The sequence below is a fragment of the Ovis aries genome, chromosome 4 (assembly GCF_016772045.2).
Source record: "Ovis aries strain OAR_USU_Benz2616 breed Rambouillet chromosome 4, ARS-UI_Ramb_v3.0, whole genome shotgun sequence".
Lineage (NCBI taxonomy): Eukaryota > Metazoa > Chordata > Mammalia > Artiodactyla > Bovidae > Ovis > Ovis aries.
The window spans coordinates 38,884,632-38,904,282 of record NC_056057.1 but is presented as its reverse complement, the minus strand read 5'-3'; the positions used below and the strand labels follow the sequence as shown (position 1 = coordinate 38,904,282).

The following is a 19,651-nucleotide window of genomic DNA, read 5'->3' as shown; positions in this document are numbered from 1 at the left end:
AGAAATGACTTTTGTTATCCAGTTCTCCAGGGACAGAAGAGCCTGGCAGGCTGCTCCATGAGGTTGTAAGAGTCGGACATGACTTAGCAACTAAAGAACCACCATCTCCCTCTCCATGTTACTTAAACATGGTCTAGGGGATCAAGCATTGTTTCAGCCTCTGAATGATACCTCTGTGGCTTGGTAACTACCTCTCTGATCCTCATTCTCCTGATCTCTAAAGCAGCTCTAAAATCTACTCTACAGGGTTGTTGTGAAAAAATGCCTATGTGTTTCACATATTGTTGTTGTTTAGTCACTAAGTTATATCTGACTCTTTGTGATCCATGGACTGTAGCCTGCCAGGCTCCTGTGTCCATGAAAATCCTTATAGGCAAGAATACTAGAGTGGCTTGCCATTTCCTTCTCCAGGGGATCTTCCCAACCAAGGGATCACACTGCATTGGCAGGAGGATTCTTTACCACTGTGCCACCTGGGAAGGGCGTCACATAGACTTAGTCAAATACCAGTTTACTTTTTCCTACAATGTCTGAACAATGTTATGTCTGAATTGTAATTAGAACCGTCTATATACATTTAATATCTAAATAAAAGTTCTGGTAGTCCAAGAGATACAAATCAAAGGAATCATATGATAGCATTTTTAAACTTCCAAATTAACCAATTTTATTATAAATGATAGTATTGAAATTTGGAGAGGCTGCATTAAGAAAGGCATCATAGATGCTAGTGGTAATGTCAACTGCTATCATATCTCCAAAAAAAGTTTGATAACTTCAGGGTTCTTTTATTCTTTGATTTAGTAACCTCAGTACCACTAAGCTGTCTCTGAAAAACAGTTAAAATGCAAATATTTATACACCAAAACATTCACTTTATAATAAAAAATGAAAACAACCTAAAATAAGTAATTGTTTATTATTTTTCATAATAAAAAATGAAAAACCTAAGGTATTAAGTCCTTAATACCAGGACAATGTGTATGAAAAAAACATACAACCAAAGAATCATAGAACTGAATAATATGTAATCATTTTATGTAATATTTAAGAAGTGTTTAATCACATTAAAAATGGAATATCTTAATAGAACTACCACAAAGAGCAGAATGCTAAATACTTAAAAATGCATAGATAAAAAGACTAATGAAGAATCTACTTTTTTGTTTCAATTTCTTTAAACAAAATATCTCTATTTTAAACCCATTTTTGGATTTTTCTTCAACTAGATATCACTTAATAAAAAGGTAACATCAAATTTCTTATAAAGATTATTAAGCAAAAATTTTATTTCTACAAACTTATCAGTTCTCTTATGTCAGTCAGAAAGTACAAACAGATGTCCCTCTTTTCTTGGAATGCCAGAAATTTTTACACAGAATGTGTATTTATCTCTGTCATGGAGTTCTTTAAAAACTGATTATTGGTAGAGTTATTTTCTCCTTATTGAGTTCTGATCACTCCTTTAGTTTTTTTGCTTATATACATATATATGTGTTTATGTGTATATATTTTAGTAATAGGTATTACTATAAAATCATAATAATTTAGTAATAGATATATTTTTTAAACTTTAAGCAATGGTGTTTAAAGTTAAACCAAGATATTACCTGTTTACTAAACTAAGAAGTAAAGCACACCCCCACCAGACCCTCTGAGAGAGAAGGGTCCAAGAGAGGGTCTGAGAGAGAACGCAGGCGTCACCTTGGCTACAGAGTAAAGATCTGAAGGGAACTCAGGTACACTACTGGATCTTAATCAGCTCAAAAGGCCCATTTGTTGCCTGGTGACAAATATATGCTGGCTATTTCAACATCATTCAAGCCACGCATAATTATCTTACTAAGGAAGCAGAAATATGACTCTAGGACACCTTGAAGCATGTGGAAACAAATTTAAGTTGTATTTTCATAGTAAGAATTTCCTTTACAAAAGAGCAACACAAACAATAAAATTCCCACTATGAGTAGACTTCTTTCTGCACTTAAACTGACCCAGAATAATTAAAATTCACTAGGTAAATGTATTGCCAATTTACACTGTTTTTCTCAACATGCTTCCAAATTCTATAAGACTAGCTCTTTCAGAAAGCCTTGCTGCCTCATAAAACTCCTTCAAAGACAAACTATTTCTTGATTCGGCAGAAATTAAAGCCTAAAAACCATTCCTTACTATCAGAGGTTAATGGATGATAGTATTATGTGTACACACTGGGCACAAAACAGTTAAGCCATAAGGCTTAGGCTGAAGCCTGGCAACACCCCAGAGCCCTGAAGGCAGCCTTGGCACTCTTCGGGTGCTGTGGGAGATACTGAGTAGGACACACAGGAAACAACCTTAGAGACAGGTGTGTTTGATGAATGGATGGGGGAGGGGACAGATACTGTTTATAGTTCCCAACCCATGGAAAACCAGGACCAGCTCTTCTCACCACCAGAACAGACCAGAAGAAGGGGAGGGCAGAGAGGCATCAGGAGGACAAGACATCCTGTCTCATAGAGAAGGGAGGGGGAGAAGCAGAGGCTTCATACAGTGTTATATGTGCTTTACTAGAAAAATAAATGGAAATATGTAGTTGAATTCTTTCTTGAGGAAAACCATTTCTCTGCTTAAAGTCTGAGTATTTTCAGTATATGCTCTCTCAAACTAGAAACCAAGTACGGTGCCAGCCCAGCAGAAAATACTGGATCACAAGAAAATTATCACAAGCAGAACAAAGAAATCATAGGAACCAAGCAAGGAAACAAGGATCAAGGATGAGATATTTTCTAACCACTCAAAATGAGGAGAGATTAGTAAGTAACATAAACACTGGGACAGCCCAACAAATAAAGCGTATACATCGAATTTATAATTTCCTGAATACACAAGTACGTGTACACATACACACATACACTGCAAACACAGGGTGTCTTTTTCAGCCAGCCTCTTCTGCCAGCCCTCTAAAGTCTTCTAGGCAAAAGAGCAGGAGCTACAGCCACACAGATTAAATCCAGTAACCTTCATTCACTCCCTTGATCTCAGGGTAGCTAATGGACTTTACCTAAAGATCAGACGGCATTAAGGTCTTAGACCAGCTAAAAACTTCCCTCAGATTAACACAGCCAAGTGGAGACAAGAACATGAGTCAAATGCTTTTGTTACATCATATTTTTCTCTCCGCTGAAATATGATCCTCCACATTCAAAGAAATGGCCAAAGACAAAAACAATCTGAACAATGACAGATTTTCTAAATTCCATTGATGTATTTAAAATAGGAGTTCTCATGCACCATTTGAAAACTTAAAACCACTTGTATTTTCAAACTATTGAAATTCTACACACATCCTAGATAATAATTCTCTGCTTGATTCAAGAAAACTTTCAAAATTACCACTTCTGAAATATAATTTGCCAACACAGAAAATCAAAGATTTTCCAGAGAGATTTATTGTCCATCTTCTCAAGAACTCTCACTTCACACTTCCAAACACTTACGGAATTCTAATAATCACTATGACCCAAATGCATACATACATATAGGTGTTTACACATATACACAAGTTATAGCCCTTTCTGCAGTGTGTACAAAATACACTTCTTCAGGGTATTTTAGTTTTTAGTGTTGCAGTTTGTTTTATACCCATTTAAATACTGATATCATAAAGCTCTTCATTAAAAGGTACAACTTCTCAAATGTATGAAATTAATACAATTGTCCTGGAAAAACTGAAATTCCCCTCTTTATAAATACACAATGAAAAAAAATTCTTCTAAAAATATGGAAGAAATTTAAAGTTGTTTTGCTCTTGCACTGAATTCCAAATACTATAAGTAATAATTACACTTGTAAGCACTCAAGAGGTGCTGAGAAACCATATTTTTTTTTAACCTTTAAAACAGATCCTGGTTAACATTATTCATCACAGTTAAAGAAGATAAAAATCAGCTTAAGTCTATAGGGACACTACTTTCATATGGTGTTAAACATGTCAAAGCAATCAAATACTTTCAAAAGTAAAAAAAAAGTTTTATAACTTATTCTTTTAAAAAGTTTAACTCAAAAACAAGAATCTGTAAAGCTTCTTTTGTATAGTTGTTAAATCCAACTATATAATTTTTTTTTGCATTTCAATGAATTACAAAATCAAGGAGGGGGAGTAAAATAATCCTTAAGTATTACTGATTTGCATAAAAATAATGAACAATGATTTAAATTCAATCCCAAAATGTTTACTAAAATATCACTGTTACTTACCTAAGCAGCAATCATTCAACCCCTCAATCACCTAAGAGTCAAATACTCTAACATCCTTAACACAGTCTTAATGCTTATTGATTCATTCTTCTATGTTAGGTAGAAAATTGTTACCTGCTTTTTACACTATGGAAGAAGTGTTTTGGTCTTCCCATTAAAAGAAAAAAAATCTTTGACATTGGTCACTGAAATCCATATAACTCCTTTTTCTTTCCACAGTTCCTAATGAAGTACTCTAATATATTTATGCCAGATAACAGCTTAAACAGGATTATAAAAAGTCTAAGTATTATATACTTGAACCAATATTTTCTAGCAGACAATATTAACTTACACTAAGCTCTTAACTTTTGTAAATAACAGATCTCATGTAGTTTATGGATTTGCAATCAATCAAGCTTCTCTTTTTAATGTATGAAAGAGACTGGAAGGATGAGAGACAGTTGGAACAGTAAATTACAATACTTATTTTGTGTTTTCATGTGAAAACCATAGGATGTTAATTAATAAAAGAATGGGATAATCATTATTTTAAGTTATCAGCTCATTTCATCTTCTTACTTTTTGGTACATTAAGCCAGAAAAGTATAAATTACATGAATGTTTAATAAGAAAGCATTAAGCCTAATAAATAATTAAAGTTCCTTCAAAGATAACAATATCAGTTTTTATTTACTCAGAAATGTATTTTTTGCTAGGAAAACTGACTACCAAAACATTTCTGAATTAACGCCATATACTCACATTCATATGTGAGACCACTATTGCTTACCTCAGTCAAGTGCGGTGTAGGGTTAAATCCACAGAGATTACACACTTGTTTCTTACATTCAGTGCAAGTGTTGAAGTTAGCAGGATCCTTAGAACCTATGTTGAGTTCAGTTTTGCAGAGAGGACAGGCTGATTCTGGTTTGGGGGTTTCTTCCAGCTTGGGGGGAAGAACAACCTTTTGAGGTTCAGCTGTGGACGGTTTGCTGTCCTTAGTAGGCAGAGGCTTCTTTTCTGTTTCTGTTCTTTTTACTGTTGAAATTTGTTCAGCTTTGGGCTCTAGTTTTTCAATTACTGGAGCTTTGGTTTCCTTTTTCACAGGTAGAACCTTTGCAGGTACTGGCGGTGCTGTGGATTTGGGTGGCCCTTGAGAAGTAGGTGGTTGGGAAGGAGGAGGGACTTGTTTTATTGGGGCCGCTGGCCCACCCTGTGAATGAGACCCAGGCTGGCCTGCTGTGGAGATCAGATTTGATGCCTGGCTAAAGATGGATGCTCCAAATCCAAAGAGTTTCCCAGTCACTGTTTCTTGAGGAGTTGTGGGCTGTGATTTAGGGGCATCAGTAATACTTCCCAGATTTAGGCTAAAACGTCTCGACTGCTCCTGAGGCTTTGGGGGCTGTGGAGATAGAGGGGCAGTTTGTCCAGTGGGGGGTCGTGGAACCTGGGGTGTGGGTGACCCTTTTGGCATCAGCTTGGTGTCTGGCTTAGGACTCATTTTGGTTTGTGCTTTCTTGGGTTCATCCTTTTTCTGAACTGGATCAACTTGTTTCTGATCTTTGCTCTCTGGAGTAGGTCCAGGATGTGAAATAATTTTTGTATCTGATGCAGGTCGAGGTATGACTTTAGAATCTACCGGGGTAACTTTTTCTCCTGTTGGTGGAAAACTCTGAGAAGGTTTGGCAGAGTCTGGTTTTAGAGGAGGAGTTCCTTTCTCTTGATCCTTTGATGGCATTTTGGAGCCTGGAATATCCGGTCTTGTTGCTGTTGATGATGAAGACACAATGTCTGTGGCTGGCTTTCCTGTCTTGGGCTGCTCTGGTTTATCATCAGCCATGGAGACCTTGGCCGGTTCAGATGAGACAGAAGGCTCTTTGGGAGGGACTGGCTTGGATGAGGACTCTGCCTCAGGAGGCTGCTGGGATGTGACTGGGTGGGGACTGTGAAGGGTTGGTTGTTTCACTAGCGGTGGGGGCTTTTTAGACTCAGCTACCTTTGAGACATCCTGTTTGGGTGTAGCATCTTTCTTTGGAGAAACCTGCTGTGACGGAGTGGGTGGCTTGCTCACTGCTGATGCAGGAACAGGGGTAGTCTTCGGTTTGGGCTGGGGTGATGATGGAATTGGAGCCAGGTTACCTCCTAGAGCTCTCTGCATCTGACAGTTTAAACAGAGCCACTCCTTCATCTAGAAGTAACATAAAATAACAGTCAGTAAGGCAATAACAAGGTAGAAACAAAAGCATTTTTAAAACTGCATTGGTAGCTTTTGAAATTATGTCTCTCATCATGTAAAACATAAAATCTAGATCAAATAATTTTAGTTAATTTATATATTTATATATTATTTATATATAGATAAGTATACTAAAACATAACTAATGAAACTCAGAGATGTAAGCACTCTATTTTAAGCAATATAAAATTATAAATCAACACAGAAAATTTTCTTGTAACATTAGCTATATCCCTTGCCTTTGATTTACTCAAAGTTTGATTACTCCCAGAAATAGAAAACCATGTATGATAAAAGAAAATGATTATTAATATAACATATTAGATTCCAAAATCAGTTATGTTGGATATTTTCTCTGTTGATGGCTCATAAACAGGTTTCAGTTATATAACCCAGAGTATGCTTGTCAAAATTATTAACTCATTGATAATTTCTTAAATTAGCAAGAGAATCACTTCTCCCCTCCAAGGCAACACAATCAAATGTGAGAAAATCATAACTATTAATCACTGTGGGTTAGAAAGAAAACATTCTCGCTCAAGAAAGTAAAGAAAAAATAATGGTATCCCCTGAAATTATTATAGATATAGCATGATCAAAAAGAGAAAAGTTACTTCCTTATAATTTTTATAAATGGAAAGAGCAATATATGTATACAATATACTTACCTGATTGGTGAGATATGTATATACGTGAGACACACATTGTGTGTGTATATATATGTATATATTTATATGTGTATATATATATATCATGTATAGGTGTAAATCCATTTCTTCTTTTCCATCACATTTATTGTTAAAAGGAAAAGGTGAAATTGGTACTAATATATTTTAGAAGGTAATCTTAAAAATGTATATTCAACATTTACCTATTTATTCTAAAATAATATACACTCATTATACAAAATTTTAAATATTACCAAAGTAATCTAGAAGGGTAAATTCTATACGACCTAATCTTTAACTCCCAAAGTAACCAATGTTACCAGTTTAGCACTGAAGTTCTTTGTTCAAAATTCTACACTATGGAAAACTAAATATATGGCACATAAGTACCAAAAAAGTTCTCTAGAACACAAAATTGTAAAGTATTAGGTGGGCAAACAACATACTTACTTGAAACAATTCCTTTTTGTAAAAAAAAACTGAACTAAGCATTCCTAATTTTAAAAACTACTTTTCCACTTGACAGTTTACACTGTTAACATTTAAGTAAAAAAAAAAAAAAAAAAACTCCTGTGTCTTTTGCTTAATCATTACAATGAATTTAAAATTTAAAGAAAGGATGTTAAAATTATTTAAACTCAGGTACCAGTATGCATGTGTGCTAAGTTGCTTCAGTTGTATCCGACTCTTTGCGACCCTATGGACCGCAGTCTGCCAGGCTCCTCTGTCCATGGGATTCTCCAGGCAAGAATACTGGAGTGGGTTGCCGTGCCCTCCTCCAGGGGATCTTCCCGACCCAGGGTTTGAACCCACATCTCTTATGTCTCCTGCATTTGCAGGTGAGTTCTTTACCACTAACACCATGTGGGAAGCCTAAAGTACCAGTATAACAGGGCTTATTTTATAATCTCATGGAAAGCAAACTTTTGTTTGGAGAAGGTTGAAGATTTTCAACTCTAACTGATCAGTTATATTTGTTTAAAAATCTGAATCAAAAAGCAAAATTTAAATATTTGTTACCTATAGGTTAAGAGGCACTTGGGTTTTTATTACATTCATTTTCGATGTGAGTATTAAGTACTTATGTTTATCTTTTTCTATATTTGAGGCATTTCACAAAATAAATAACTTTTTAAACATACAGATATTTGAATCCCAAAATATAATCAATCCACTGTTACTAATATAAGTTGTATGACTAAAGGGTTAGCTTGAATGTAAGGAAATCCACTCCATCGTGTCCCCTTCTTGATGGAAGGAAATTTCTCCATAAACATGCATCTATCCACTCAACCATATCTCCTAATGCCAATGTCAATTCTGCTGTTCTACTATTTACTTTTTATCACTTGTTTTCAATCTTAAGTGATACCATGTCACCTTATAATCATGCAGTCAGACAAGATGAAAGAAGAAAATATAATTAAAATGATAATTCTTTACTTATAAAATAAGTATCTGATGATGACACTGTCATAAGTCCTCTCTTCCTTTCCTCTGAGAGTTCTCTTTCAACCCTCATCCTTCCAATTTCTTTGGATGTATTTGGTTTTATCACTAAAATTTTAAGTCTGTTTGCCATGTAAACATTGGAGCTTTATGCATAGCTGGCTGGTAGGCTTTCACTCCATCTCTGAACCACTGCAAAATCAGAACACTACCATGGCATATCTAACATACGATTTATATCAACACTGGGATACATATTCTGTACTGTCCTCATTCCAAAAGCAAATTTTTCCTTGTAGTTTATAAACATATATGACCAAGTCTCTAAATATGTAGACAAGGGGGGACTTAGGAAAAGAGGGGTGGAAAACAAAGGTTATTGCTTTTTCACAGGGACATAATTCTTCTTTTCTCTTAACACCCTGTGTTTCTGAACAGACTCCACTGGCCCTACTTTTGTCCTTTTCATGACCCCATTTTCTTCACTTTGATAAACAACACATAAAAGACATCTGATCCCTCAATGTTCCTCCTCACTGTGAAAATACAGGTTAAAATCATTGTCTATAGCTTTCACAATGTGAAAAGCTTTTTATCCTCTTAGGGTTTTTCAGAAAGAGCCTCTTTTTAATTCTACTGGCCAAATCTGTTGAAAACAGAAATGAGTTTTAGCTCAGAACCTAATCTACTACTGAACACAGCAGTGTTTCCAATTGCCTGATTCCACTGAAAACAACAAAAAATCTTTCTTATTACACTGATAAAATGACAAAGTCCACAATACACCCCAACACTAACATCACGAATCATCATCTAATATTCCACAGTGCACTGAGAGTTACAAGCAGTAATAGCACCTCTGCCTTCTCAGTCATCTGAGTTAAAAATCCTATAATATCTTTATTGCATATTCAGTTACTCTTCAAGAAGGTCTGTGTTGCTTGTGAAAGTTAATCTCTCACTTATTCATATTTCCAAAGCCATTGTCCCTGATTTGGCCCTTGTCATTTCCAAAATATTGTGTACCTCCACCAAATTTAACCTGTTTAAAACAAACCACCACAGAAAAGGTTGACTCTAGCTCCTATCAAAACTCAATACTCTCCAATAGCTGTGAATAGTTAATTCTTTGTAAGAAATTAAAATCTATAGTTTTGTTACTGTCCTTATGTTAGCACTTACCTAATTCTGATACCTCCAGCTCTACATCTCCCCAAAGACGTTCAGCAACAATAATAAACACTACATGTATGGTCTGACCTTTTAATCATCATAAGTGAGTAAAGTCGCTCAGTCGTGTCCAACTCTTTGTGACCCTGTGGACTGTAGACTGCCAGGCTCCTCTGTCCATGGGATTCTGCAGGCAAGAACACTGGAGTGGGTTGCATTTCCTTCTCCAGGGGATCTTCCCAACCCAGGGATCGAACCCGGGCCTCCTGCATTGCAGGCAGACGCTTTATCCTCTGAGCAACCAGAGAATCCCCTTTACTCATCATAGATGTTCACAAATATTTTTTGAGGTTGTCGGAATTAAATAAATTAAGATGTTCATGCTCTCCAAGCTACAATATTTCTATTTACTCTGTTAATACCCACTGTTAATCTAGCCTGAATGACAAGCTTCTGCCTTCATTTTCTGGTGGCATGCCATTCTCCCTATGCTATACCTTTGACATGGACCATATATTCCCACTTTGATTCAAACTGAAGGAACCCCCCATAACTAACTTGCCTGCTAACCATACATATTTTCAGGGCTTGGAGATAATTACTGTCTTGTTTAACTTTTAAAATTACATTTTTATCTGTAACTATGAGGAGAGACGAACCTGGATTTACTACCATCATGGCCTCAAACCTCTGATGCCCATTCCACTTGGTAGCCATACTTATAATGCAGCTAGTTCCCCTAGTTCTGCATCACTGGGTCTTCATTCCACTGCAGCCATGAATGTGGGTCTTACAAGACTTTAGTCCTTAACCCTCCTTCCCTGTGCTAAAGAAGTCAGACAATATCCATGGACAAACCTAACTGAGAAGAAGCCTTTCACCAACATTGCATAAATGACTTCCCAGTTCCCTGACACGCATAGTACTTACTTTCTCTAATCACCCACATCCATTCAACAAATAGGAGAAAGGCAATAAATAATACCAGGGGAGCCTTCTACTGTATCAGTATTTCCAAAGCCACTGTCTCTGATCTGGCCTTTCATGAATCCTTTTTTTTTTTTTTTTCCTTTTCTTCCTGCAAGTTCCCCCTCAACCTGCCCTCAACCAATTTCTTTGGATGCATTGGTTTTATCAGTAAATTTTTTTTATTGTTTTATCAGTAAATTTTTAAGTCTCTTTGCAATGTGAACTTTAGAGCTTACCTTCAATATACAGGCACTAAAATGAAAGTATTTGTGTTAGATAAGTATGCCATGCTTTAACTATTTCTAAATTCTAGATTTTATATGACAAATGATTAAAAAAAAAAAAAAGTCATTTCTTCCTTTCCCCACATTGCTTACAGCAAGCGAATAAATGGCATTCAAGAACTGGAGACACAACTGTTTAATGAACTACTCTAATTCAATTAGCTCTATGGAAAGGAACAAAAAAGGCATAAAATTGTTCATTCAGTCTTCTGACTTAATATGCTACACAAATAGGGGTAAGAAAGGACTCAACCAGAATTTCTGCTGAGGTCACAGTGTATTCTAAGGTGAATGCTGATAATTATTAACACACCTCCCTATTAAATCCAGTCTCCCAGGGTTCCCTTTTTCTGAGCCTTTTTTGTGAGTTATATATCAGAGCTGAGTCATGTGAAATATAGTAATACAACTTCACTGACTAAGGCTTTTGCTGGATAATCATAAAAATATTATTAAATGTTTCAAGAGGTACCACTTGAAAGCTTAATTGTGAATTTCACATAAACCTTCAATTATTGGTGCCACTATCAAAAAAGTACCGAAAAATAGATTCTGATTTTTAAGGTTATGTCTTTAATAATAATTCAAGATAGTTAACACAATACATCTAACAAATAAGGTGAGTTGACAAATGTTGGGGTTCCAGAATTAAAGCATATTCCTACTTGGAACTATTATTAACCTATTTAGCTTCAAAAGAGAATGCAAGTTTCTCGAAAGAAAAAAAAAAAGAAGTATCCAGAAGGCATAGTGACTAACATCTACCCTTCAATGTGCCCCAAACTGAAAATTTTAAACACAGAATCTGCATTAAGTTTATAATGAAATCCCTGCTCAGTAACATAGCATGTAGAATCTGAAAATTGTGGTATAGATGATCTTATTTACAAAGCAGAAATAGACACAGATGTAGAAAACAAGAGTATGGATACCAAGGGGGAAAGGGGAGGTGGCATGAATTGGGAGATTAGGATATATACACTATCATTTTTATATACACTATTGATAGTATGTATAAAATAAATAACTAATGAGAATCTGCTGTATAGCACAGCAAACTTTACTCAGTGTTCTGTGGTGACCTAAGTGGGAAGGAGATCCAAAAAAGAGGGAATATATGTATATGTACAGCTGATTCACTTTGATGCACAGCAGAAACTAACACAACATTGTAAAGCAACTATAATCCAAGAAATACTTTTTAAAAATAAGTAAAACTTTAGTTTTTCTGAAGTCAGCTAAAAAACAAAAAGATGAATGCAATATTGGGAATTTATATTTGCTAGTGTTCGCACAGAGTCGGACACGACTGATGCGACTTAGCAGCAGCAGCAGCAGCAGCAGCGTTCGCATACTGTTCATATTATGAATATATTTTCTTCCATCATACATTCACCCTGCCCTTCTGCTAAAATCTGTTAGGTCTTTCTTGATGCATCACAACTAAACTTGTCTGCAAACCATAAGATCTAAATGTATCATTTACTCCATCAAGGCAGGGTTCTCATTCTCTCTTACCTGAGTTCTGATTCAAAATTTGTACTCCTCCTCCATCCACCGAAATGCTTCCTAACCTTTATGGTCCACGATGACTTCTCTGCCTTATAACTTAGTATTCCATTCTCCTTTATAAGGTCTGCCCCTTCTCAACTGTCCCAACTATAGTTTGAACCACAGCATTTAGACTCACATATTGCTTTTCTTTTCCAATTAATTCTTCTTTTCTCCTATCCTCATGTACTCTTAAAAAAAATAACCACTTCTTATGATGACTCTTACCTCTGTATTAGATAGCAAGTAAAGTTTAGATATTATGTAATAATGAATTATTATAAATGCCTCCTACCTCTGAAATTCTTTAAAATATCTGTTATTCATATTACTTTGAATGTCATAGAATATATAATTAAACAATATAATTATTAAATAATGTATAATATTATAAAGAGAAACCCAAGCTGAAGTTTGATAACAGATGATGTTTCTGCTATTCAAGCAATGCCCAACCCACATGATCTCCTCCATGGAGGCAGCTACCTACTGACAGCAGTTTGACTATAGATGGCTCACTGAATAGCTGTGCATATTCATGAACAACATACTTTGGTTAAAACTAGATACCTACATTCCTTGATAACACACTCAGCAAATTGGAGAAACAGTTTTATTTAAGACAATCCATCCAGAATTTGAATGGCTACCTTCTGAAACTGTGTAGATAATTTCTGCAGTACAATGCAGAAACCATTATCACACCTTGTGAAATATGACCTAACATGCTCTGTTTTCTTCATAAAGGCTAATAATGTTCACCAAAAGCTAGCAATGACATTGCAAATCTTCACAAAACAGGATAAAATGATAAAAGTATATTTGAATATATATGTCAGTGCACTCCAAAACAAACAAAAATAATTGTCACTTTAACCAAAGTACAATTTACAAAATAATTACAGAGCACAGACATGAAAATACATTTGTACTATACTCAGTGACACAAAGAGAAGGGGATCCTAAAAAAAAAAAAAAAAGAGAGAAGAGGATCCTGAATCAGTAAACTGAACTACATATGTTAGATATTAACACTTCTGACTGCCTCTCACATGGTGATCTCAAACTTTTATATCTCAAATGATTAACATAACTTGAGCTATCACACTGTTTTGTAGCCTGCGATCCAAGAATTCCAAGTAGGCAAAATTTATGCAATTATTTAAATAGCTTACTGACTGCCCCATTATTTCACTTAAAAATGAAAAAAAGTTACTTTAGTGAAAAGAATCAAAGGTCTTGTAAACTTTGTGAACTCATATGAAAGTTACATATCTTTAATTCAAACAGATGGTAATTGGAATTAAGAAAATCACTTATATGTTAACTTGGAAAGAAGAACTTTTAAAAATACATATATGAAATATAAAAAATATATTAAAATATATAAAAATACAAAGTTTCATTAGGGATTTTAGCCTCTTTCAGCTTTCTGTGAATGGGAGTCCCTTTTAATTTATTTAAATTTTATATAATTACATGTATATGTGCATTTTCAAGAATGCATTTAAGGAAAACATGATTATAAAATTACACTTCATCAGCTTTAACTTAATTTCACCTTTTTTTTCATAGATCCTTTATACATTTCTCATTACATTTATTTCTTTCTGACTAATCTCAATCCTTCCCCTTTCAAGTTATATAACACATAAACCTATATATTAAAATTTTTCCCAACAAACACAACTATAGAATGTCTAGCTATACATTCACATGAAGAAGCCTGTCACTGACTTCTTCAAATTGTTTTATGTAAGTAGAAATCTAACCCTAACTTTTATTTTATGAATTCAACTGAAGTCTTACTTCCCTGAACAAATGACAGAAATGTCATATTTGTTCAGCGAACGATTTAAAAATCTTTGATTAGAGAGGAAGAATGAAAAGGTGGTTTTATTGTTTTAAATTCAGATGAGAACAGACCTCATCTATGTGATCTTCATCATATTCTATTTTACGAACAAGATTCAATCTGAATTTTCTGAATTACTGACTCTCCTTATAAACTGAGTTCTATTCTTAAGAGTGAGCAAAGCTACCAACTTTATCTCTATTTTCAAAACCTAACAGAATGGCTGGCTCAGAAGAGCAAAACAAACTCAGCAATATAAAGCTCTGGTTTGAATGAGGCTGAGCAAAAATGTATAAAATAAGGACCTCAATTTTTTTACACTAAATTTCAAAAATAACTGCTGCCAAGATTACGTCTTTTACGTACTGAAGTATAGTTGATTTACCACGTTGAGTTAGTTTCAGATGTAAAGCGATTCATATATACAGATATACACACATATATATTATTTTCAAAGATTCTTTTTCATTATAGATTATTATAATATAGTTGAATATAGTTCCCTGTATACAGCGCTGTAGAGTAGGTCCCTGTTGTTTTATTATTTTATATATAGTAATATATATCTGCTAATCTCAAATCCACAATTTATACCTCTACCCCACTTTCCCCTCTGGTAACCGTAAGTTGGTTCTCCATGTCTGTCAGTCTCAAGAAGGTTGATTTTTTTTTAACTTTAAGAATATGTAAAATTCTCCCTCTCTCTCTCTTTCACGCCCCAACTCCATTCACGTGTATGCGTGCACATACATACACACACACACTTCTTCTGTAACCTAGAATCTATTTAAAAAGAATGTGCTCTCCTATTTAAAAAAAAGACACTAAATTCAGATCTAGCTTCTTGAATGAGATCATTGCCAAGTAACGCTACCTTGCAAGTCACTTAAATTCTTAACCTCAGTTTCTCAGTGAGAAGCAAAGTTAACAATGATGGCACTATCCATACTTATTACAATTTTTATAAATAATAATAGCAATAGTAATGGTAATAAGTACAAATAATTTATTCATTTCAATTTCAAAGCACTTCCACTTGTGGCCATATGTGATTTTTAGTATATGACAAGCCCTATAAATAAGGAAACCAAACACTCAGGAAAATTACAGTGACCTAACTGAATAACAGCAACAGTAAAGTAAGAAAAAGGCTTCTTTATCAAAGGCAACTAGGACTACTTTTAACTCAACTCATAGTAATATCAGCAAGAGTACAGATATGTAAAGGGCAGAGCTAGGACTACAACCAGATCTATTGATGCTTTACTGATGTTTTTGATATTGGCATTACTTCAAGGAAGAAAATTATTCATGACATTGTATAGGAGACAGGGATCAAGACCATCCCCATGGAAAAGAAATGCAAAAAGCAAAATGGCTGTCTGAGGAGGCCTTACAAATAATTGCGAAAAGAAGAGAAGCAAAAAGCAAAGGAGAAAAGGAAATATATTCCCATTTGAATGCAGAGTTTCAAAGAATAGAAGGGAGAGATAAGAAACCTTCCTCAGCGATCAATGCAAAGAAATAGAGGAAAATAGAATGGGAAAGACTAGAGATCTCTTCAAGAAAATGACAGATCCCAAGAGAACATTTCATGCAAAGACAGACTCAATAAAGGAAAGAAATGGTATGGACCTAACAGAAGCAGAAGATATTAAGATGAGGTGGCAAGAATACACAGAAGAACTGTATAAAAAGATCTTCATGACCCAGATAATCACGATGGTGTGATCACTCACCTAGAGCCAGACATACTGGAATGTGAAGTCAAGTGGGCCTTAGGAAGCATCACTACGAACAAAGCTAGTGGAGGTGGTGGAATTCCAGTTGAGCTATTTCAAATCCTGAAAGATGATGCTATGAAAGTGCTGCACTCAATATGCCAGCAAATTTGGAAAACTCAGCAGTGGCCACAGGACTGGAAAAGGTCAGTTTTCATTCCAATCCCAAAGAAAGGCAATGCCAAAGAATGCTCAAACTACCACACAATTGCACTCATTTCACTCCAATACTCTTGCCTGGCAAATCCCATGGATGGAGGAGCCTGATAGGCTGCAGTCCATGGGGTCACTAGGAGTCACTTTCATGCATTGGAGAAGGAAATGGCAACCCACTCCTGTCTTCTTGCCTGGAGAATCCCAGGAATGGGGGAGCATGGTGGGCTGCCATCTATGGGGTCGCACAGAGTCAGACACAACTGGGGTGACTTAGCAGCAGCAGCAGCAGCACATGCTAGTAAAGTAATGCTCAAAATTCTCCAAGTCAGGCTTCAGCAATATGTGAGCCATGAACTTCCAAATGTTCAAGCTGGTTTTAGAAAAGGCAGAGGAACCAGAGATCAAATTGCCAACATCCACTGGATCATGGAAAAAGCAAGAGAGTTCCAGAAAAACATCTATTTCTGCTTTCTTGACTATGCCAAAGCCTTTGACTGTGGATCACAGTAAACTGTGGAAAATTCTGAAAGAGATGGGAATGCCAGACCACCTGACCTGTCTCTTGAGAAATCTGTATGCAGGTCAGGAAGCAACAGTTAGAACTGGACATGGAACAACAGGCTGGTTACAAATAGGTAAAGGAGAACGTCAAGGCTGTATATTGTCACCCTGCTTATTTAACTTCTATGCAGAGTACATCATGAGAAACGCTGGGCTGGAAGAAGCACAAGCTGGCATCAAGATTGCTGGGAGAAATATCAATAACCCCAGATAGGCAGATGACACCACCCTTATGGCAGAAAGTGAAGAGGAACTAAAAGCCTCTTGATGAAAGTGAAAGAGGAGAGTGAAAAAGTTGGCTTAATGCTCAACATTCAGAAAACTAAGTTCATGGCATCTGGTCCCATCACTTCATGGGAAATGGGGAAACAGTAGAAACAGTGTCAGACTTTATTTTGGGGGGCTTTAGAATCACTGCAGACGGTGATTGCAGCCATGAAATTAAAAGATGCTTCCTCCTCGAAAGGAAAGTTATGACCAACCTAGATAGCATATTCAAAAGCAGAGACATTACTTTGCCAACAAAGGTCTGTCTAGTCAAGGCTATGGTTTTTCCAGTGGTCACGTATGGATGTGAGAGTTGGACTGTGAACAAAGCTGAGTGCCGAAGAATTGATGCTTTTGAACTGTGGTGTTGGAGAAGACTCTTGAGAGTCCCTTGGACTGCAAGGAGATCCAATCAGTTCATTCTAAAGGAGATCAGTCCTGTGTGTTCATTTGAAGGACTGATGTTGAAGCTGAAACTCCAATACTTTGGCCACCTCATGCAAAGAGTGACTCATTGGGAAAAGCCCTGATGCTGGGAGGGATTGGGGGCAGGAGGAGAAGGAGACGATAGAGGATGAGATGGCTGGATGGCAACACCGACACGATGGACATGAGTTTGTGTTAACTCCGGGAATTGGTGATAGACAGGGACGTGTGATGTGCTGCAGTTCATGGGGTTGCAAGGAGTCAGACATGACTGAGAGACTGAACTGAAGTGAATACATAACTTACATCTTGCCTTCAATACAGTATTTTTGAAATGTGTGTAAGGGTCTGTTTTTATCTAAGCTAATTAAGATATGGTAACAGGGGAGACAGAGTGTTAGGTATGTGTGATTTCTCAAGGGATATGAACAATGAGCAAGTTATCCCATCACTGTAATAAGTTTACTGATCCAATAAATGATTCTGTTAGTTGTGGCTATCTACTTTCATGGCAGAACATCTGTTCTTAGTAAGCTATACAGAACATCATACTAGTTGTGATATTTAGCAATTGGCTTAGCATATATAAAAGCTGGACATGCAGAAAGACACCTGAAAAATCTTGTAATTTAAAAGCTCCAATTAAAAAAAAGGCTTTGGTGCTACAGATTAAGCTTACAGGTAGAGCATGACGAATACATATTTATTTTACATGAGGAACACCCAAGTCATGAGGAAAATGCTGTACACTGGACCTCATGGAAAATGAGAGCTAAACAAACATGGCATTTGTGAACATATTTAAGTAATATAGATTTTTAAATTATTATTTCTATTCCTCTAAATTCATGAGAAAATTACCTTAGATAGGGAAATTAAGTTTGTCAGAGTCAGAGTATTTTTGTATTAAATACTATGAAAGATACCATAAGCATTATTAGAGAGTAGCAAAAAAAAACACAAAATATTCTTTATCTTCTATTAAATAAAAATTTTATGCTTAGAATCAAGGGACTTGTATTTATTTTTATTGGGTTCATAAAAAATAGTGCCAGTTTTTGCTTGTCATGGCTGTGACAAGCAAAGAACAAATGAAAAAAACTGACCAAATTTGGCATGACAGGCATAAGGCATTTGAAATCACCACTGTTATTTATAACTAAAATTCTTGTCAGTTCACCAAGTAGATGCCAAGGCTAAAGATGTGAAAACTGAGAATCTAATTTACCCTTTCCTTCACCTCATATAAACTGTTTAACCAATCATGTGATAAATGAGAAAATTTTAAATTACTCAAGTATTAATTATAAGATGGATTTATAAGGCTAAAAAATAGCACAAAATATATGACATTAAAAGTAAAAGCCTGTCTCTCAGTCACCAAGTTTTACTCTTCAGAATTGATCAGTGTCAACTTTTGCTTTGACGTTTTCTTGTGGCTGCCATTATAATATCAATTAATTAGCTGTGATTTATAAATTTAAGATGTATATTTTCTCCTTTAAAAGCTACATTTTTTCAAAAAACAATCCTATTTATTACCACCTGTTTTAGGACTGTCTTTAGCAACAACAGGCTTCCCTGATAGCTCAGTTGGTAAGGAATCTGCCTGCAAAGCAGGAGACATGGGTTCGATTCCTGGGTTGGGAAGATCCCCTGGAGAAGGGAAAGGTTACCCACTCCAGTATTCTGGCCTGGAGAATTCCATGGACTGTATAGTCCTTGGGGTTGCAAAGAGTCAGACACAGCTAAGCGACTTTCACTTCACTAAGCAATGTTCAAAAAATATAATTGATATATTAATTAAATATTTTAACACACAGTTAAATAATGCATAACTTTTTACTTTGATTTGAATACCATCTAATATCATCTCACATTCCACTACTATTATACAATTACAGTTTGGAAAAAATGACAATGTCTTTCTAGTTTTCTTCATTTCTGGGGTCAGCTACTCCATCCCACTCTCTTCATTTTCCATTTTAATAGAAGAACTCCCGTGACTGTGATATATACATGTGTGTACCTGTGTACACGTGTGTGGTGGTTTAGTC

General features: G+C 35.6%; 1 protein-coding gene across 9 annotated transcripts in view; it reads right to left on the bottom strand.

Annotated features, from left to right (window-relative positions):
- Positions 1 to 19,651, bottom strand: part of PCLO (piccolo presynaptic cytomatrix protein) — a 377,965-nt gene that overhangs the window by 344,182 nt on the left and 14,132 nt on the right. For all 9 annotated transcript variants that reach the window (XM_060414989.1, XM_060414990.1, XM_060414992.1 and 6 more), the window contains exon 3: positions 5,012 to 6,409. In XM_060414989.1, coding sequence (XP_060270972.1) covers positions 5,012 to 6,409 — 1,398 coding nt within the window. The remainder of the gene's footprint in view (positions 1 to 5,011; positions 6,410 to 19,651) is intronic.